Source organism: Nicotiana tomentosiformis, chromosome 2 (assembly GCF_000390325.3).
Source record: "Nicotiana tomentosiformis chromosome 2, ASM39032v3, whole genome shotgun sequence".
Taxonomy (NCBI): domain Eukaryota; kingdom Viridiplantae; phylum Streptophyta; class Magnoliopsida; order Solanales; family Solanaceae; genus Nicotiana; species Nicotiana tomentosiformis.
This window is the reverse complement of record NC_090813.1, coordinates 16565562-16588408: the sequence shown is the minus strand read 5'-3', so window position 1 is coordinate 16588408 and position 22847 is coordinate 16565562. Positions and strand designations below refer to the sequence as shown.

Below are 22847 nucleotides of genomic sequence, written 5' to 3'. Positions count from 1 at the left end.
CCAGACTTGGTCCTCGACCCCCAAACACAATTTCGGCTTGATACCTTGGGTTTTTACTCTTACTTCAAATCTCTAACTATCTCAAATTAGCTCCACAATATCTACATGGCTCGAAATCACTCCTACAAGGCATAAAACACGTAATAAGTGCAAAACACTACCAATTAAAGCTCAAACTCAAATAAAGTGCAGTGAATTAGAGTGCAATAAGCGACTAAAACACGCAATTATAGCCTATCATCAACCATGAAACCGATTATGGAATGGAATAGAAATTGTATATTTGGGTTCGTGAGGTTATGGGTAGCATTTATCTTCGAATATTTTCGGAATTCGGGCACATGGGCCTGGGGTGAATTTTAGAAATCTTTCAATTTGGGTTGGGTAATTACTCTAATAGCTAAGTTATGAACTTTTGAGTATATATTGATTAATTTATACAATATTTAGCTAATTTCGGATTGATCGGCACCGACTTGAGGCTTTTAGAGTGATTTGTGGACTGGAAAGTGAACTTTGGAATGAGGTAAGTCTATTGCCTAACCTTGTAAGGGGGAATTTACCACATAGGTGTTTAAATTGCTATTTGCTACTAATTGTGGGTGTTACGTACGCACGAAGTAACGAGAGTCCGTACGTAACTAGAATTCATGTTATGTCCAGGTAGACATAGGTCTTTATTATGCTATTACTTGTACTATTTGAACTCAACTTGTTAGTTTAATTGCTTGTACTAGTAAGTAAATCTTGGTTTAAGATTATGTTAAATCGAGCTTCATTACTTAGAGAGTTGGCGGAATATTTAATTATTGATGGAAATTATATCCTTTCATGGGTTACTTCGGAGTTGTAAATATGAAATATGAAATTCGAAATTCGAAAAGTTTTCCTATTCCTGTGGATCAGGCAGAACGCCTCGTATATATATATGGGATGCATCCATGGATCGAACCGTGCGGACTTGGTGGTGTATGTACACGAATATTATGGATTGGGTCGTACGATCTCGGCATAACTCGTGCGTGTTGTCACTCGGAGTCTGATTTCACTTGATATGTCTGTCTTGACTTGAGGATTTATAATACATGTTAAGCCTTTACTGGTTGAGATTATTATGTGATATTTGGGGATTTTTAATTGTTATGTGATAAATGGTCATTTAATTATTGTCTCTTATTCCATTGATGGTGTTGATTTTCATGCCTATTAAATAATCTTGTACATTATGTATATTTCCCTTTAGTAAGTGTCGAAGTCGATCTCTCGTCACTACTTCTTCGAGGTTAGACTGGATACTTACTGGGTACATGTTGTTTATGTACTCACGCTACACTTCTGCACATATTGTGAAGGTTTTGGGGCAGGTGCATCTGGGGTTCGTCCGGGCGCGTACCCGCATTATCCGGAGGCTTAGTGGTGAGTTGCTTTCTCATGCTCCGTTCTGCAGCACCCGGAGCCTTCTCTTGTCATGTTTTTATCATTCTTGTCTATTTTGTTTCAGACCGTAGTTTTTAGGGAGTTTTTTATATTCTACTAGATACTCGTGCACTTGTGACACCAGGTTTTGAGAATTCTAGTAGACATTCATGGGTTTTGATTATTTAACTCACCACCTTACTTCTTCTTTTAGTTTATGCTTTACATTATCGCGCTCATTTACTATTTGTTTCCGCATTTAAATAAAAATCAAAGACTTTAAAAATATTAAGATGAGGAATTAAATGGGTAGTTCACTGTTGGCTTGCCTAGCGGCGATGTTGGGCGCCATCACGGCCTACAGTGGAAATTGGGTTGTGACAAGCGCATTAAATAAATGTGCTATATATAAAAATGTCGTCAAGTTTTTTTCCCACCTATTTTAGTGTTTTGAGTCCTATTTTGTATCATTTTAGTTCCGAGCTCGATAATATTGTATATGAGTTATCACCTTTTATCTCCATGAGGAAATAAAATAGTTGTTCATATAGGAACTGAAATGACAAGATAGGGAATCCAATTTTAATGTTTGTCAAATCTATATGTGTTTTCCTGTCCTGCTCGCTAAATCACACACAGTAAAAACTCAATCATATGACTTTAGTTGCCTATACTTGGAAGAACATACGGTTAACTTAGGAGCCGTTTGGTAAGGTGCATAAAAATAATGTTGAATAAGGTGTATTAGTTATGCTTGCATTAGTTATGTTGGCATTAGGTATGCTGACATATTGCTTATCCATTGTTTGGTTTGATGTATTAAAGCATTGCACAATGTTTTAAAAAATTATTTGTTTACAAAAATACTCTCATAACCAGTCGATCACTTTATCTTTTTAAAAGAAACATATGATGAAGAATGTTTTTATATGAAAAAGGTTTTTAAAAAAATTATTTGATTTGTCTACCAATATTGTAGTATAGAACTGAATATTTACTTATAAAAAAGGAAATATGCTAAGTATTTATTTATCTACAAGGGATACAATTTTATTTTTCCACTTTCTTGGATTATTAGGCAAAGAAAGTTTGAATTAAAAAAATAAAAGGAAAATGAGTTGATTACAAGTGCATTCTAGTACGTAGTAGTAGAGTACAGATTTATAAATTTACAATGAAGAAATTAGCTGGGGATATAAATAGCGGGAGCAATTTCGGTATCAAACTTTACATTAAACTTGCATTAATATAATAGCATATTTTAATCAAGCATAAATTTTTAAGGGCAATTTTGTCTTTAACTAAGCCAATGCATGCATTAAAACTCATTGCATTGTTAATACCATGGTTTCCTATGCATTAGTTATGCATAGGATAATATCAAATAGGGTGTATAACTAATGCTTGCATAACTAATGCATTGGTTCAAAAAATATACCAAACAAGGTATTATTAATAATAATAAAAGCTAATGCATACATTAATTTATCTAATGCATCTTACCAAACGACCCCTTATATTTTAGTAACTTGTCCAACTCTTGTTTACTATAGTTGTAAATTTGTTTTGCAAAGTCTGTAATAGGCACTTAGTGTGTGCTTGGTATTTTCCTTGGAAAACGTTTTCTAAGGTTTTCCTTAGAAAACATTTTCTGAACTTATTTTTCGGTATTTGGTTAGGCAGCAAAAAATATTTTTAAAAAATATATAATATAGGCAAACAATATATGAAACAAAATGGGTAAGGGCAGGGGAGGGTGGTAGGTTAGGGTCTAAGAGTCGGAGTGGTTGTGGCGATGCTAGGGGAAGGGAAAGGGGGGGGGGGGGAGGGGAGTAAGAGTGTGAAATAGGGTGAGTAAGAATTTTGAAGAATGTTTTCCCTTCTTTTGAAAAATATTTTCCCTTCACGAGGAAAAAATTGGAAAACATTTTCCAAAAAATATTTTCCTTCATACCAAACACACCCTTAATATAACCTTTTTATGGTTATTGCTAATAAAGTTCCTCTGCAGATTCTATCCTTGGACTGAATGAACTACCAAGGACAGCACAAACTCACAAAGTAAACTAACAGCAGAAAGATAAACAGGAAGAGCGTGGGAGGATGAAATGAAGTAACTGTTATTCCCGTCAATATTCCTGTATTTGTAAATATTAATTCTGCAAAATATAAGTTAACGTAATGAAACAATAATAATAAATTCTAGCCCACTGAATTCACAGTATTTCCTTAAGGAATTTAATCCCCTCCTAGTACCCAAGGTAATGGATTATTTCCTCCCAGGATAGAACGAATAACACACTGGTGTAGCGGTACTTCAAACTCCAGTGTTTCGGCGAACACAAAGTTCGGTAGCAAATCACACTTACAGTTGCTTTGTTTGAAGTTAAAAAACAATGCAGAATGAAGGAGTATATACTCAGAAAAACGTATGGAAGTTCTGAGAGGAAGGAGTGCAATGTATAGCCAATTTGTTGAGCGAATTGTATGTTGAGTTTTTTAGTATCTTTCTTCAACATTTGCTGCTCATATATATAGCAGCCAAGAAGGAGTGCAAGACCAAACGTCCACCCTTCATGGTGGAGCAAGCATTACATATTTGTGGAGCAAGCACTTCATATTTGTGGAGCAAGCACTTCATGGTGGGAAGACCATTATCCGGCTGCCAAATTGGAAAATATCCGTTTACAAATACGGATAATCTTACGTTAATATTTACTATTAACAAATAAATTTGGTCCAAAAAATTAATCAATCAATCGATCATTTGACCAAATCCGAAGCCGAAGCCGAAGCCGTAGCCGAAGCCGAGCCGAGCGAGCGACGACGACGACGGCGCGAGGCTTGCTTTCTTCTTAACTCTTTAAGAGCTACAAGAAGAGCAATTATATATATACCCACCAAAAATGTCTTCCACTTCCAATATGGGACAATGTCTCATTGTTAAGAGGGGGAAACTTAAAATTTTACTCAAAATTTTATTTTCCCTCCATTTCCCATTCACCCTCATTTTAAGAATATTACATCTTAAAAATAAAACCTCAACAATCCCCCACATGAATGGGGAATGGCTATATCACGGAAGTATGCATGAAAAACTGTGTGATTTACAAGCAAGGATTAATTGCATCTGGATAAGTAGGTTTCCCTTTGAACTTTCCGTAGTAAACTTATGTCGGATATACTCGGTCAATCGGTAGATTTGATATCTTTGAACCGTCGATCTTTGGTGTATACCTAGACAACCATAAGTCACACAATCAACCCTTAACCGTCTTTGGTTCTCATTGTTGTGTTCGTTTCAGCCATGAACACCGCCTGGTTTCATAAGTGCGTAGAGAACTGGCCTTACAAAGTTCTCCTTGAAGCGGCTCACACTTCACACTTAAATAGGTGATTCCTAAACGTGTCATCCTGTAGATACACTATTTGATATACCCCGTATCAAATTTAGAAATCATTAAAAAGCCTTAATGCTTTATCCTTGGTACTGAACATTGTCTCATCACGAGAATGGACTAAAATTTTATTTGACAATGTTGAACCGTCATTAATGACTTTGTTTGATCTCTTTGAACCTAGATCTTGGGATCTCCAGTCTTCTAGGTAGAGTTACCGCCACAATGACTTGTTCTCGGCCATAGCCCCATTCCCCTTGATGATTTCTCAACTACCTCTCTAGTTAGGCCTTTTGTAAGTGGATCCGACACATTATCACTTGACTTTACATAGTCAATTGTGATAATTCCTCTAGAGAGTAATTGCCTAACGGTTTTATGTCTTCGTCGTATATGACGAGATTTACCGTTATACATGACGCTCCCAGCCCTTCCAATTGCCGCTTGACTATCACAATGTATGCATATTGGTGCCAACGGTTTGGGCCAAAATGGAATGTCTTCCAAGAAATTCCGGAGCCATTCAGCTTCTTCACCGGCTTTATCTAAGGCTATGAATTCAGCCTCCATTGTAGAGCGGGCAATACATGTTTGTTTGGACGACTTCCAAGATACCGCTCCTCCACCAATAGTGAATACATATCCACTCGTGGACTTAGAATCAGTTGAACCGGTGATCCAATTTGCATCACAGTATCCCTCAATCACCGCAGGAAAATTACTGTAGTGCAATTCAAAGTTCTGGGTATGTTCTAAATATCCCAAAACTCGTTTCATTGCCATCCAATGAGATTGGCCTGGATTGCTCGTATATCGACTCAGTTTACTTATAGCACAAGCTATGTCTGGTCGTGTACAATTCATGATATACATTAAGCATCCCAATACACGAGCATAATCCAATTGTGATATGCTTTGGCCTTTGTTCTTTGCTAATGCAAGATTCACGTCAATTGGAGTCTTTGCAACTTTAAAGCCCAAGTGCTTGAATTTTTCAAGTACTGTCTTAATATAATGAGATTGTGACAATGCCAGACCTTGAGGAGTCTTATTGATCTTAATTCCCAGAATTAAATCAGCAACTCCCAAGTCTTTCATATCAAACTTGCTATTGAGCATACGCTTAGTAGCATTTATGTTGGCAATGTCATTACTCATTATCAACATATCATCCACATATAGGCAAACAATGACTATGTGATTTGGAACATTTTTAATGTACACGCATTTATCACATTCATTTATCTTAAAATCATTTGACAACATTGTTTGGTCAAATTTCGCATGCCATTGTTTGGGTGCTTGTTTTAGTCCGTAAAGAGACTTAACAAGTCTACATACCTTCTTTTCTTTACCTGGAACCACAAACCCTTCAGGTTGTTCCATGTAAATTTCTTCCTCCAACTCTCCATTTAAGAAGGCCGTCTTAACATCCATTTGATGAATTTCAAGACCATACACTGCAGCTAATGCTACTAACATCCGTATGGACATAATTCTTATAACTGGAGAGTATGTATCAAAGTAGTCTAGACCTTCTCGTTGTCTATACCCTTTGACTACGAGCCTTGCCTTGAATTTATCAATAGTGCCATCATCTTTGATTTTTCTCTTAAAAATCCATTTAGAACCCAAAGGTTTATTTCCAGGAGGAAGATCAACCAATTCCCATGTATGGTTGTTCAATATGGATTCTATTTCACTATTGACTGCCTCTTTCCAAAACAATGATTCCGAAGAAGTCATAGCTTCTTTAAATGTTTGAGGCTCATTCTCCAATAAGAAAGTCACAAAATCTGGTCCAAATGAAGTAGACGTTCTTTGACGTTTACTACGTCTTGGATTCTCCTGATTACATGTACTTTCTTTTGTTTCTTCCCGAGGTCGTTTAGATCCTTCACCAAACGACTCACATTCCTTTTTATACGGATATATATTTTCAAAAAACTCAGCATTATCTGATTCTATAACCGTATTATTATGAATGTCGGGATTTTCTGATTTATGAACCAGAAATCGATATGCTTTACTATTTGTCGCATATCCTATGAAAACACAATCAACGGTTTTCGGTCCTATCTTTACCCTTTTGGGTTTAGGAACTTGCACTTTTGCCAAACACCCCCACACTTTAAAATAATTCAAGTTGGGCTTCCTTCCTTTCCATTGTTCATAAGGAATGGATTGTGTTTTGCTATGGGGCACTCGATTTAATATTCGATTAGCCGTAAGAATGGCTTCCCCCCACAAGTTCTGTGGCAAACCAGAACTTATCAACAACGCATTCATCATCTCCTTTAATGTGCGATTCTTTCTTTCCGCAATCCCATTAGATTGGGGCGTGTAAGGGGCTGTTGTTTGATGAATAATTCCATATTCTAAACATATTTCTTCAAAAGGAGATTCATATTCACCACCCCTATCACTTCTTATCATTTTTACTTTCTTGTTAAGTTGCGTTTCAACTTCATTTTTGTATTGCCTGAATGCGTCTATTGCTTCATCTTTACTATTCAGTAAGTAAACATAGCAATATCGAGTACCATCGTCAATAAAAGTTATGAAATACTTCTTTCCACCGCGAGATGGTATTGACTTCATGTCACAAATATCTGTGTGAATTAAGTCTAAAGGATTTGAATTCCTTTCAACTGACTTATAAGGATGTTTAACATACTTAGATTCCACACATGTTTGACATTTTGATTTTTCGCATTCAAACTTGGGCAGTACTTCCAAGTTAATCATTTTCCGCAAGGTTTTATAATTGACATGACCCAAACGTACATGCCATAAATCATTTGACTCAAGTAAGTAAGAAGAAAGCTGAAATATTATTATTATTTTCAACAACCATTACATTTAGGTTGAAAAGGCCCTCGGTGAGGTAACCTTTTCCCACAAATATTTCATTCTTACTAATTACAACCTTGTTGGATACAAAAACGCACTTAAAACCGTGCTTAACAAGAAGTCCAGTAGAGACTAAATTCTTTCTCATTTCGGGAACATGAAGGACATTGTTCAAAGTCATGACCTTGCCAGAAGTCATTTTTAGAAATACCTTCCCATATCCTTCAACTTTTGCTGTTGAAGCATTTCCCATATAAACTGTCTCTCCGGGTTCAGCAAGAGCATAGGTAGCAAAAGCCTCTCTAACTGCACAAACATGGCGAGTGGCTCCTGAATCAAACCACCACAGTTTAGGATTTCCCACCAAGTTACATTCAGAGAGCATGGCACACAAGTTATCAACATCATCATGGTTTACTACCATGTTTGCTTGACCCCTTTTCTTGTCTTTCTTCGGAGCACGACACTCCGTAGATTTGTGTCCGGTTTTCCCACAGTTGTAGCAGTTTCCACTGAACCGCTTCTTGCTTGGGTTGTATTTCGGACCAGAAGCCTTCTTCCTCTTTTTGTTAGCTTCAACAATATTTGCTCCCATTATTGTTGAATTTCCACGGCCTCTCCTTTCAGCAGCTTTATTGTCCTCTTCGATTCTCAACCGAACAATGAGATCTTCAAGGGACATTTTCTTTCGTTTGTGTTTCAAATAATTTTTGAAGTCCTTCCACAACGGAGGCAACTTCTCAATCATTGCTGCTACTTGGAATGCTTCGTTGATTACAAGACATTCAGCAAGTAGATCATGAATAATCACTTGCAATTCCTGGACTTGAGTAATAACAGACTTGCTATCTATCATTTTGTAGTCCAGAAATTTTGCGGCAACGAATTTCTTCATCCCGGCATCTTCAGTCTTATATTTCTTTTCAAGCGCATTCCACAATTCTTTGGATGTCTCCATGCTACTGTATACATTATACAGATTATCATCCAGTCCGCTAAGAATATAATTCTTGCATAAAAAATCAGAATGCTTCCACGCTTCAATCACGAGAAAGCGTTCATTATCTGGAGTTTTATCCGGCAGATCAGGAACATCTTCCTTGATGAACTTCTGTAGACATAACGTAGTTAAGTAGAAGAACATCTTCTGCTGCCAGCGTTTGAAATCAATCCCGGAAAATTTTCCGGGTTTTTCTGCCGGTGCCAACGCCGGTGTTCGGCTTGTCGTTGCGTTGGCAGTCGCCATCGGAACAGCTTGGTTTTCGTTTTCAGTCATCATCTTTTCTGTAAAAGAATGACACAAACAAACGTTTAATACACGTTTTCAAACTGGAGTAAAAATCACGTAGATTTTAATATCCAACAAAACGCCACGAAGGCTTAACTCTCCAAAACGGGAGTACACAAACCACAAAGGTTTTAGTTTGCAGAATAATAAGAATAACACAAGTACAGAAATAAATATTAAATTCCTTAAGATTGTTATTCCCGTCAATATTCCTGTATTTGTAAATATTAATTCTGCAAAATATAAGTTAACGTAATGAAACAATAATAATAAATTCGAGCCCACTGAATTCACAGTGTTTCCTTAAGGAATTTAATCCCCTCCTAGTACCCAAGGTAATGGATTATTTCCTCCCAGGATAGAACGAATAACACACTGGTGTAGCGGTACTTCAAACCCCAGTGTTTCGGCGAACACAAAGTTCGGTAGCAAATCACACTTACAGTTGCTTTGTTTGAAGTTAAAAAACAATGCAGAACGAAGGAGTATATACTCAGAAAAACGTATGGAAGTTCTGAGAGGAAGGAGTGCAATGTATAGCCAATTTGTTGAGCGAATTGTATGTTGAGTTTTTTAGTATCTTTCTTCAACATTTGCTGCTCATATATATAGCAGCCAAGAAGGAGTGCAAGACCAAACGTCCACCCTTCATGGTGGAGCAAGCATTACATACTTGTGGAGCAAGCACTTCATATTTGTGGAGCAAGCACTTCATGGTGGGAAGACCATTATCCGGCTGCCAAATTGGAAAATATCCGTTTACAAATACGGATTGACCAAATCCGAATCCGAATCCGAATCCGTATCCGTAGCCGTAGCCGTAGCCGTAGCCGTAGCCGTAGCCGTAGCCGTAGCCGTAGCCGTAGCCGAAGCCGAGCCGAGCGAGCGACGACGACGACGGCGCGAGGCTTGCTTTCTTCTTAACTCTTTAAGAGCTACAAGAAGAGCAATTATATATATACCCACCAAAAATGTCTTCCACTTCCAATATGGGACAATGTCTCATTGTTAAGAGGGGGAAACTTAAAATTTTACTCAAAATTTTATTTTCCCTCCACTTCCCATTCACCCTCATTTTAAGAATATTACATCTTAAAAATAAAACCTCAACAGTAACTACTGTTGAATAACTGCCAAGAGAATACGCAGAAGAATACATTTGCGCTCACTACAGCTTGCTCGCACAAAGGATAAAAAATGACTAATTATGCTCTAACAAAACCTCGGTTCAGGTGCGTGTTACATCCCCATTGCAAAGAACTGGTGAAGGACAAGTAGGTGATACAATATCATCAATCGGCCTTGGAATTGATGATGCAGAACAGGGTCTAGGTGAGAGGTTAGTCAGTTCCAAGGCCTGCTGCCTTAGTTCAGCAGGGTAGTCAGCAATGCAGCCAATTCTTGGACCAGCACCAGTTGACCATGCCAGGGAGAGTTGATGACCCAGCTGATACGACTTTGCAGACTTCTTTGAGTTGATCCTTTGCAGTATTGCAGTCGTTGGCACCTCTGTTCTTGGGCTCTCAAGACCACCCGAGAGTGTTCTCTTATAGCTACTTGTCTCTTGAACTCGAGTACTTCTCATTAAATCCGAGGAAAGGTCCTTTTCCTCTTCCTTCGGATCATCAACTTGAAGAGGGGAATCAGATATAGTTGAAAGTTCAGACACAGAGTGACTCTCAGATGACAGTGCCTCTACATTGCTCTCGTCGTCTTCTTTTACCTTTCTTATCTGATATAATTTAAAAACGATAAGGATTAACTGATTTTAGAACCGAATACTTAATCAAAACCATTCATAAGTAAAATCATATGCAGAGTAGACAACTATCAGGTAAGGAGAAGCAGCCCTTCAAGATACTTGGACGCAGTAAGCATTGTCCCATTCCATAAAGGGAAAGCATACATTAGATTAGATGCAAATGGCACATGGTAAGGAAAGAAGAAAAAACCATTATGTTACATTAGATCATTGGAACATGATACGGAAAAAGAAAATGAAACCATCATTACTAAGTATCTCAAAGATGAAATGGAACCAAAGAAATTATATACTATCAGGATGTGTAGAGTTACATAGGGCATTTGAAGGAGTTGATTCCCCAGTCTAGTGGTATTAGGCTTGAAGGGACGGGGCCCCTAAGTCTCACTAACATTGTACTTTCTATTTTCTTTGGCATGGCCATTGTCCGTTTTATATTCATTGCTGAGATATCAAAAATCAGATTTCTTGGTGCTGCAAACATTACAGTTAAAAAGTAGGTATATGGAAGTAGGAAAGACATGAAAATCACTAACCTTAACCTCATCCAGGTTGACTCCATTTTCCTTGAGAAATGATAAAAGGCTGTCAAGACTATCATCATTTGGCCGATAATGCCCACTATATGCTGAAATAGACTGAAAAGAATAAAATGTCAGAGCACAGCATAGAGCCAAGCTAAACTTTGTGAACAGTAACTGGAGTTTAGCTTTCAAGCTACACGCATATGATTCAGGTGGCACTATCCATATTCTTTCTTACCTTTCATTTGCAAATAATACATCTTAGGTTTTGAAAACAGATATGGAAGACAAAAGGGAAGGCAATCTTCTCTTCATATAGCTTCTAATTCTATATGCAATTATGGTTGCACAATCTAAACAAATTTTGCAAAAGGTGGTGTCACTGAACTTTTTCAGTATACTAATTTGGAGCAGAATTAGAATTTTATAGACATAAATTTGAGAAGAAATGACTCGTGCATAGGGAAAAGAACCTTGGCCTGATTACTTTAGTTCTTGAGATATATCGTGTAACAGTCTAATGCAACAATTAAATACAATGATAATAGATATTTACCTTAAGTATCCCATCCGTTACCCCTAGTCTTCCAGCAGCTAACGTAGCCCCACCAGCAAGAAAGCTGGAATGATGAAATATTCCTCTCTTCTTCTGAAAGGCATTAGAATAGCAAACCTTTCGCGTTAACGAAAGAAAAACACTCTCTTTTTGCAGGATTATCATAAAAAAAAGCATTTCTGCAATAACTTCTACCACTTACCTCGCCAGCATAGAGGTTTTTTGAGGTGCTCATTACAAAAATCCACTTTGCCTCTGGCAACCCATTGGTTGTATCAAGATAATTTCCAGTTTGTTTATGCACAATTTTCCCTTCAGCCACTATATATTCATAATGTTCTCTCTCTTGCTGAGAACAGAAAGAAAACAACGAATAATTAGAGCTGCATGCTAATATCAAACAATGCAGCTAAGGAAATGATGCAGAGTTTACTCTTTGACTCAGCAGGCAAAAAATACTGTCTCTTTTCTTAATCAAGGACAAAAAGAACATTACTAGAACATGCAATGGAGGTAATTAATATTAGCACTGTATAATAGAGCAAATCATATATATAAAGAGAAACCAATGTCTGTGCATGGATATGAGAAGCCATTTGTATATTGATGCTAAGCATCGCATTGCAATTAATAACAAAGATTTTGCACATACCGGTCCAAGATACTTAATACATTGTTTCTGAAGCTTAGATCTTGGACATTCTTTGAGATCAACCTTTTTGCCATCTCCAAGATCCAACCTGTATGTTCCAAAAAAAATTAGTCACTCCTTACTATGTCTTACAAGTAACTTCAAATCATGTTGCATTATCCATATAGTACAGAGACTGCAGTTAAATGAAAAAAGAACCCAGTAATGCACAATGTTCTTAGACTTCATATTGAAGTAGCACAAGATTAGTCGACTGCTGTGCAGTAAATAAATACCTCAATTTCCAGTACATATTAGAAACTGTGATACATGAAATAATCAGTAATGTCCAAAATAGATTCGCATTTATGTTGATTTTATCTTGGCGGCGTGAATGCAAATCAAACAAACAGTTCCACTAAATTTTGAATATTATTTGTTTTATTAGGACGACTAGTATCTACTTCTGGAATTACTTCTTTTTCTCTTTTGTAATTCTTTCTATAACCTTCTTCAAAAAGGTCTAAAGACTAAGCTACATAAGCTGTATATTGATCTTTCCGTCGAAGAACTACCACGATGCCGCCCGTTTTCCTTTCGTGGAATAGAGCTTTCTACTTCTTTTTAGAAAGAGCCGCATGAAAAGTGGACCAGAAATTCTTTCTTTATTTTCATATAAATCTCATGCTAATCACGGAAGCAAGCTCACATTCCACTTAAGGCCTCTTCGATCTACTTGACGATTTCTAAGGGCTAAGCCCCCCCCCCCCCCCCCTTCTTCTTTTCCTCCTGGCCGTGTGTGAGTCACACTTCAGAAAGGCCAAAAATTGCCTAACGATCAAGGCTGGTCATGAATTCCATAATTAAGAAAAAACACAAAAACAAAAATTTGCAACAATTGCCAAAAAAGAGAACGAGGAAAAATAAATTTAACCCAACCAAAAACCAGAAGCAGTAAAAATAAGCACAACACTGTTCTTTCAATCCAAAATTTATCGAATACCCCCCCCCCCCCCCCCCGCCACAAAAAAATTATTTACCGCAAAAATATACCAATACAAACTTTGTGATGTGCCAATTCCACCATTCAGCTTTCTTACCAAAAGAAGAAGGGCTGACCAGCATCAGTTTTACACCACTCTTCATAGTACATATGCAAGCTATGTCCATATCGGTGGCGTGGGTCAATCTACATTTACCACAAAACCAAGGTCAGAAAAATACAAACATCAATAATGCATATTGGGTACATTCAAATAAAAGCCAAAGTGGGCGGCAATGACTCACCGCCTCAATCCAGTGCTGAAAAGCTAATTTCTGAGCTTTTCCATCTCTGGATAATCCCTTTCCAACCTGGGCAAAATGTAAATGAAATTATATAGTACTTGTCTTTGTTTCGTGAATAGTAAGACGTCAAAGCTTCCATCCAATAATATATCCACTTTAATTAATTTACAGGTTTCAGAATTAACCTTTAAAAGTTTTAGTTAAAAAAATTTAGAGTCACTTAGTTTTATGGCTTTTTAGAAACTTGTTTATAGTTTCATGATACTACTTCTTTTTTTTATACATCAGAAAATTTACACGTAAGAGATCTATCTTTTATGTGTAAGAGATCTAAAAAAGTCATTTTCTTAATTTTAAAATTATAAAGGGGCATGATGTACAAATAGCATAAAAGTTTAGTCAAAAACTAGAAAACAATTTGGTTTACAGCTTGTTTGGATGGTTGTTATCCATCGTTTTATAATGTATTGTATTGTATTGTATCATTTTATAAATACAACGTTTGAATAGATTATAGTATTTTCTGTTGTTAAATAATATTTTACAGTTTGGTTTGACTGTATCGTACTGTACTTTAACTGATAAGTTTACTAAAATACCCTCAATTGTTTAAATATTAAAGTTATCAAGAATTAAGCATAAAAATAATTTAAGAAAACTCATTTCTACTAATTTATCACCAAATATGTCTTATAAATAGATTAAGCAATTAAATTCATGATTTTACGTTGGAGTTGGAAGCGGCAGAAGTTCTGGAAAAAAGAGACGAAGACAGTACATGTTATAGGTGGGAGATTTGGAGTTAAAATAAAATAAAAAAAAGGTAAAGGGTAAAATATAATTATGGAGTAATAAGCTAGGACATAATTGGAAAGAAAAATAGGAAACAATCTCACCACATCAAATCGGTTGTTTCAAAAAATGAGACTTTTCATTGTTCCGGAACAATGGATTTAACAATACAATACAACAAATATTATTTTGGGATAATAATATAATACGATACAATGAGTAACAACTATCCAAACAAGCCGTTAGTTTGTTTGATATATTGTCCTTTCTCCATTGTCACAAATTTTATTTCCTATAAAGAAAAAAAAAAGTTAATTTGATTTTTTTGGGTGTTACACACTTTCTCTCTTAACAAAGTGGGGGATTGGGGGGCTTGGGGTTGTTTTGTTGTGATCCTTTTTGTTATTATATATTTTCACCCACTCTATAGAGAAAAAAATTCTTCTTCCGTTTGGTTTGGTTTTGGGGCGTTTATCTTTTTTCTCTTTATAATGTTACTCAATTTTACTTCTACAATGTAAAGAAAAGCTTTTTCATTAGAGTTAGAAGGTAAGGGTTAGCTTAAAAGTTGGTCTATTGTTGTTTGCCTAACACCAAAAGTGTTTTTAAAGCCAAACAAGTTAAAAATCACAAGTGTGTATTTTTCTGTATCTACATTTCCCTCCTTTTCGATCTAACTGGATGATTAAACAAATTATTAAAACAAATAAATGAAAAGACAGATTAAAATTATTGTTTAATCTAAGTTGACTCTATCCTTGACTCAAACAAACGTTGGTCGTGTTAATTCATGAGCCATTCATTAATTCAACGATTTTAATTCGTCCACTTGACAGCCGCGCTGGATTAGTTACTGATACCTTGGAAGCTATAATAGTACTATTAATTGAAATTAAAACTGTGAGGATACCTTGGAAGCATTTAAAGTGATGCGATTCCACCGAGAAGCCGCCGTCTCCGGTGTCGGAAAATTGAAGAAAGAAATTGTACTGTGGTTCAATCGAGCATAATCTATCGCTTGCCACCTTCAAATACATTACCAAAATAAGAACATTAAAGCAATAATAATAATAAGAAGAAGAATGAAATTACTCCTACGTAAAGAGATAACCAAACCAGAGCTCTTCAGCAACCAAAGCAGAGTCCGCTAACATGCGCCGGGTGCGATAGCTCCTGTAAACCTTCTGCACTGTCATAGCCGCTTGCGTCGTCGTCTTATCTACCGGAATCCCACCTCCGACGACGGAGTCAAACCACTGGCATTTCCGGCCATTATTATCAACAGACGGCGTGTCTAAAATGGAGTTAATAGGAGGAGAATGGGAGTTCATGGGATCAAAACTGGAGAGAGCGTGAGTTTCAACTTCCATTGAAAATATAGGAATTTGAAATGAATGGAGGCTTTCATTCCCTGTGGCCTGTGTAAGAGTAATATGTAGTGGCCGTGGTCAAAGTTTCTGCGGTTTTGGCCAGTACAAGTACGACCGAAGTTATTCGACGCGCTTGTTTATATATCCATCAATAAACGGTTTTTAAGTGATTTTTGACAATCTTAATTCTAGTATAATATATCAGCTTTCTTTATTTAACAAGAATAAAAATTAGTGTTCAAATTTCACCTGCTATTAGCAGCCGTATATAAAGGCCCCTTGTAAATGTTGACATAATATTTCATACACTCCCGTTTCAATTTATGTGTCATTATTTGACTACAATTCAAGAAAATAAAAAAATACTTTTGAAATTTATAATTTTAAGATAATGTCACGAGAGTTATATGACATATGTCCTTAAGGGTAAATTAAAATAATAGAAAAAATTATTTTCAAATATTAAAAAAAATGTACTCCTATCATATAAAATAAAATGACACATAGAGAATAAGAATTTTGTCCGGAAATAGTAAGTGTTAAAATATTTTGTTCTTTACAGTTTATAAATGAATACTCGATTGTTAAAAATTAAATTAATTTATAAAAGTATTAATGTCACAGTCCACACAAATACAGTTACGTGTCATCTTTAAAGGGACATGTGATGTAATAAATCTTAAAGGGACATGTGATGAATATCAAGAAAGAATTTTAATGTCATCTTTGAAAGGACATGTGATGTACATAAGTCGTAGCTCTATTAGTATATAGAAACAAAATTCATGAAAAAATAATTAATGCACACATAGGGAGTACTACTCAACACCTAAATAAGCTGACAAATGTAAGACTATAAAAAAAATAAAATTACTTAATTGTCTGCCAATTAAAATAAACTTTGTTAAGGCTCTAATTGTTTGCAGTTTCTTTTCTGCTACGCCTATCCATCCGTCAGATTGACATCCAGCCGGGTGAGCGATAGCGGCTCCTGTTTACTAATAGATTTGCTGCCGCTAGTATAACAAAACAAAAAAAAAGCAGCCCCCTTGATCACCTGAAGAGATTTTTAGGCAGAATTGGCATAATTATTACCGTGAGGATCGGCCGCCCGCCCTATCATCCCGTGTCTCAACCAACTTTTTTCTTGTCGAAAAATCTCAGGTCATTCTTGAAACTGATTTTGAATATTGTTTGCATGCTGTGATTCATTTGATTTCCTCTAATCACTACTTCACTGAGACGATGGTCGGAGTTTACAGGCTGCTTTGATAGAAGCAGGTTAAGAAAGATAGCTGAAAGTGCTAGCATAAGGAAGAGATTCTATGGATGGAAAGAGGCCCCTCCTTGCTTTCAAGGTTTCGGCATTCAAAGTCAAACGATTCTTTGTTTAAGTTTAATAATAAAGTAAAGGAAATCGGCCTGCTCTTCTCTCTTTTCTCTATTGAACTATGGAAAGCAAGATATTATCGCCTTCGCGGCACTGGACTATATTTCTGTCATTTCCGAAAAGTGCACGGGCAGTCGCCATTTCCCCCTTTCACAATGTTCTCGTGAAGTTGCTCACGAATCAAAGTGTGAATGTCCCTTCGAAGTCTCGCATGCTCTTTTTGATCGGGAGCGGGGTGGGCAATTTATGTCGGTGTTGGCGCCTGCGGCAGCGCCTCTGGAGCCCCTCCTCCTCCCCCCCCCCCTTCTGGAGCCAGCGGGTTCTGAATGACCTCACTCTCACTTCGTTCGAGCTGAATTATACTTTATCAACCATTAGCATCACTAGTTACTACTTACTAGTATCTATAATCGCCATTCGCCATCATCTGCTAACACTACCACAAACACTTACCACCAATCGATACCATAATCACCGTCAGACATCACCGTGACCAATTATTATAGTGTTTTGCCACGTGGGCTGTGAGACGACTTGATTATTCACTCGTGTGTTGTGGTCATGTGTAGCTTGTGGTATTATATAAGAGAGATGGTCCTTGAGATGCAGGTCGCTTATTGAACCTTAGTCGTGCTTGGCATTTTGTAGCGCATGGCGCTATCTGTCTCCCCAAGGTTGTGTTTAAGCACTTGGCGTGTTTGTGGTCGATATTAGGGCATTTCGTGGATATGAGCATTTTGGCTCGATGGGTATTTTCTTATTAATTATTATGTGTAGATCGGGTGGCACGCCGCCACGTGTATGATATGTAGATTGGGTTGCATGCTGCAACAGTGAGATGTTGAGTATGGTTCCTTATACTTATTTCGTGTGTTTTGTTTCTAACCATTGAGATAGGTTTATAGCGTCTATTTTCTTGATTTGAATGTTATGCGGGTTGGGTAGTTCTTTACCTGAGCTTAAGGGTGGCAAGTGGCCCGAGCCCGGTCCTAAGTGGGCTTCGCAGGCCCGGTCCTAAGTGGGCCGGTCCTATGCGGTCCGGTCCTAAACGGTCCCGGGCTTCGCGGGCTTATTGCTGGAACCGGCTCGGGACCGGGACCACGAACTAACGGTCCCGGGTTAAGTGGGCCGGTTCCGTGCCTAAGTGCGCCTAAACAGGCCCAAACGGGCCCAACAGAAACTTTCTATTTTTAATTTTTTTTATAGAAGTTAGAGAAAAAAAAATAGTAATAAAGATATATAAACTATATTCGATCTATATACTATATATACATCTTAAAATATATATATATACTATATTATATATACATAGTATACATCTTAAAATATATTATATATACATCTTAAAATATATTATATATACATCTTAAGATATACTATATATACATAGTATACTAGATATACTAGATATATATATAGTATAGTATAGTAGATCTTAAGATATATATACATGTTAAGATATATAAGCTATATATATATATATATATATATATAGTAAGATGTATATATAGTATATCTTAAGATGTATACTATCGAATATGACTTATAAACTATGTATATATATATTATAGTATATATATAGTATATTATAGTATATATATACATCTTAAGATATATATATATATATATATATATATATATATATGTATAAAATGGTATATATATATATATATATATATATATATATATATATACACCTTAAGATGTATATATAGTATAGTGTGTGTGTGTATATATATATATATATACTATGTATATATATATACATACACACACACACTATACTATATATACATAGTATATTCGATATACTCGATATACATATATATATATATAAGCTTATATATATATATACTATACTATACTATATATACATCTTAAGATATATAAGCTATATTCGATTTACTATATATACATCTTAAGATATATAAGCTATATTCGATTTATATACTATATATACATCTTAAGATATATATATATATATATATATATATATATATATATATATATATATACACACACACACTATATTATATATACATAGTATATAAGTCATATTTGATAGTATACATCTTAAGATATACTATATATACATCTTAAGATATATATATATACACACACTATACTATATATACATCTTAAGATATATATATATACACACACACTATAATATATATACATAGTATATAAGTCATATTCGATAGTATACATCTTAAGATATATATAATATACATAGTAAGATATATACATATTATAGTATAGTATAGTATATACTATATATACAACTTAAGATATATAAGCTATATTCGATATATTCGATATACATATATATATATATATATATATATATATAAGCTTATATATATACTATACTATAAAGCTCTATATATATACTATACTATACTATACTATACTATAATATATATACATTTTACTATATATAAGCTATATTCGATTTATATACTATATATACATCTTAAGATATACTATATATACATGTATATCTACTATACTATACTAGATATATATCTAGTATAGTATAGTAGATATACATGTATATATAGTATATCTTAAGATGTATATATAGTATAGTATAGTATATATATATATAAGCTTTTATAGATATAAGCATATTTATTATATATATATATATATATATATATATATATATATATATATATATATATATATGTATGTATATGTATATCAAATATAGCTTATATATCTTAAGTTGTATATATAGTATATATATACTATACTATATATACTATATATATACTATATATATAGCCCGATCCCTGGCGGGGCTAAATGGTACCGGGCCTGGCGGGCCCAAAGCATAGGACCGGCCCACGAGACCGGCCCAGGCCCACTAAACCCGGGCCAAACGGTCCTGACCCGTTTAGCCCGTTTGGCCCGCGGTCCCGGGCCTGGACCGAACCACTTGCCACCCTTAATTTCAAGTTGTTCATTGAAACCGGGTAAATTTTGGTGAAGGAGACAGTGAAAGTTTTCGTACCATTAAAGGTGCTCCTCTTGATGAAGCAGAACTTTGGAATTAGATTGGAAATAAAAGAACGTCGTAAGAGCACAGGAATAAAAGAAAGAAGAATCAAGAACTGACGGCAACCCTGATTCTTTTTAACTTATGTTAGTATGATTTAATTTCTTTATTTATTTTATTTTTATTTATTTAAAATAAGACTCCTAATACACGTTATATTGTGTTTTATGGTTAACTTAATTACATTAGGTGTAAATACCCGGTACGGGTAAATTTTTACTTATCATGTCTCTTCAAAACGTACTGAATATAATCGTCTTTTCATTAAATATGAATATATTTTTTTACACTACTCTTTTGTATACCTAAAAGGAAAAAGGAAATAATAAAAAAAGAGGAAAAAAAAGAAGGAAATACTTCAGATTACAAGGTTCTTGTACTTGCACTTCTTTCAATTATTATTGGGTCATTATTTTGGTATCATTCGCTCCCAATTATGCCGGTCTACTATCTAGCTTCTAATTACGGGAAAATACAAATATTTTGACCAATAAATTTCCGAAGTCAAGTCTTGCAGATAAACAAACAAAAAACCCAATAAAAGGCCAAGTCTTTATCCAGAAATAAAGAAAAAGTCTTTATCAATAAATAAAAAGTTGTGGTCAAGGCTGTGGAAAAGCAAGTTCGAATTCTACGTTGCATCTGCTCCATTTATTAAAAATTGCTAGTATTCAGTTTAGGTTATTTATTTGGGCTTTTTTTCACTTTTAGCCAATGCTAGAAACTATTTATATTTGGTAGTCAAAAAATGTATAGAATTTATATAATTTTTGTATATAACATACATAATATATATATACAAAATTATACAAAAACTATATATTTTTCGGCTATTATTTTGAGAGTGGCTATACAATGTCATTTTTCTTATTTATTTCCATATTTCCTTGATCCCTCTATGTCTTATGAAGTACATTGGTCTATCTATAATACATACCACTCTTGTCAATGTCGTCATTTTAGTTTCTTATTTTTTCTGTTTAATTCTTTTTTAATATGATTGCTCATTTTTAAAAAAAATTATTACTTGTATTGAGTGTTATAAATTTCTAGTTATTAAATAAACACTGACATCCTAAATAGTTAGATTGATCTCTTCTCAAGATTTTAGCTAATGTTTGTCCATTCTTAGCAACTATATCCATATTTAGTAATTGGAAATATTTTTTGAAAATATGCAGACGAATGAGTGGTCCCATTTTGTATTCAATTTTAATTGCTTCGCTGCTTCAAAATGTTAATTAAAGTTTGATTAATTCATAGAACATTAGAAATAGGCAAGCCAAGCTTTTGATATTTATATCCTCCCTTGTTGCTTAATATTGAAAAAATCTTCCTGAAAGTACACAGATTTTAAGTTGAAGTTTTATGTACTTGTCCAAATATTATTCTTATCTAATTGTCAAAAAATAAAAATAAAATTAGGACACACGTGCATCAGCTTTATCTGAATTCTGACATCTTCAAGGAAATTGGGTTGCATCGTTTTTGGCATTAGACTCCATCGGTCTATTGGTTTGAATACTGCTTACGTCGGAATAAGTTATATTGGGATAAATTATATTATGATTATCTATTCTGATATTATTTTTTATCCATTGTTTGGTATTTGTATTAAAAATAATAATTGCATAATTTCTAAAAAGAAGATATAAGTTATTCCGGCACTAATTATCCCACCCTCTACAAGGTATAAGTTATCCCGATACTAATTATAATTCCGAAATAACTTATACCAAATTTACTAATCAAATAAAATATTAAAATAATATTAAATTTTTATACCATTACTATACCTTATTAAAGGAATGAGTCAATCGGGATTCTCAGGAAGTCGTTCGAAGTTTAGTGTTTAGCAGGAGGATTTCACCACGGGCTATTTGTCATAAACATGTGTTGGAAAATGACTTCGGTCATATCAAAGTATATGTTAAAAGGTGTATTCGGTACAACGAAAGTTATTTTTTGCGAAATATTTCTTGAAAATTACTTTTAGAGTTCAATTGGATTAATTGATGAAAAGTATTTGATAAGTATAGTGTTACAATGAATTTTATAAATTAGCAATTTTGAGTTTAGATAAAAAATATTAAAACCGATAATAAGCCGTTGATCTGTTTGATAAATTAGAGCAGTTTAGACAGTGTCATGATATAATATTTTTTTGGTAATTATATACTCCCTCCGTTTCAATTTATGTGAACTTATTTGACTGGGCACAGAGTTTAAGAAAGAGAGAAGACTTTTGAACTTGTGGTGTAAAATGAGGCACATATATGTTGTGTGGCTATAAATCATTGTATAAAGGTAAATTGTTTCCAAATAGGGAAATATGTCATTCTTTTTGGCACGGACTAAAAAAGAAATAGGTTTACATAAATTGAAACGGAGGGAGTATATTTTATTACCAAGTAAATGTTATGCACAGTGAAGAAACACAAAACTGATTGAGAGCTAGGTATTTCCCCAGTCTAAGGTAAAACTCATGATATAACATTGTCAAGAGATTAGAATAA

The 22847-nt window shown here is 34.8% G+C and overlaps 2 protein-coding genes across 3 annotated transcripts in view; one reads left to right on the top strand and one right to left on the bottom strand.

Annotated features, from left to right (window-relative positions):
* The window catches only part of LOC104118046 (heme-binding-like protein At3g10130, chloroplastic), a 49954-nt gene that overhangs the window by 4125 nt on the left and 22982 nt on the right, over window positions 1–22847 (top strand). The gene's annotated exons all lie outside the window — the stretch shown is intronic.
* LOC104097754 (IQ domain-containing protein IQM3-like) lies at window positions 3344–15960 on the bottom strand. 2 transcript variants are annotated; one of them, XM_070195024.1, is made up of 10 exons: window positions 15606–15960; window positions 15418–15532; window positions 13716–13781; window positions 13529–13617; window positions 12450–12537; window positions 12000–12146; window positions 11798–11890; window positions 11254–11355; window positions 10073–10687; window positions 3344–3533 (listed from the first exon to the last, which is right to left on the bottom strand). In XM_070195024.1, the coding sequence occupies exons 1-9, from the start codon at window positions 15875–15877 to the stop codon at window positions 10184–10186; spliced, it is 1476 nt and encodes a 491-aa protein (XP_070051125.1). In that variant the 5' UTR covers window positions 15878–15960; the 3' UTR covers window positions 3344–3533; window positions 10073–10183. The 2 variants fall into 2 exon arrangements, with proteins under 2 accessions (XP_070051125.1, XP_070051126.1); XM_070195025.1 differs by having other exon boundaries at window positions 15624–15957.

Coding starts and splice junctions, on each gene's coding strand:
- LOC104097754 (XM_070195024.1), bottom strand. CDS start 15,877: ATGGAAGTTGAAACTCACGCTCTCTCCAGTTTTGATCCCATGAACTCC. Junction 15,533..15,605: donor TGGTTTGGTTATCTCTTTAC/GTAGGAGTAATT, acceptor ATGTATTTGAAG/GTGGCAAGCGATAGATTATG. Junction 13,618..13,715: donor TTCAGCACTGGATTGAGGCG/GTGAGTCATTGC, acceptor TGGTAAATGTAG/ATTGACCCACGCCACCGATA.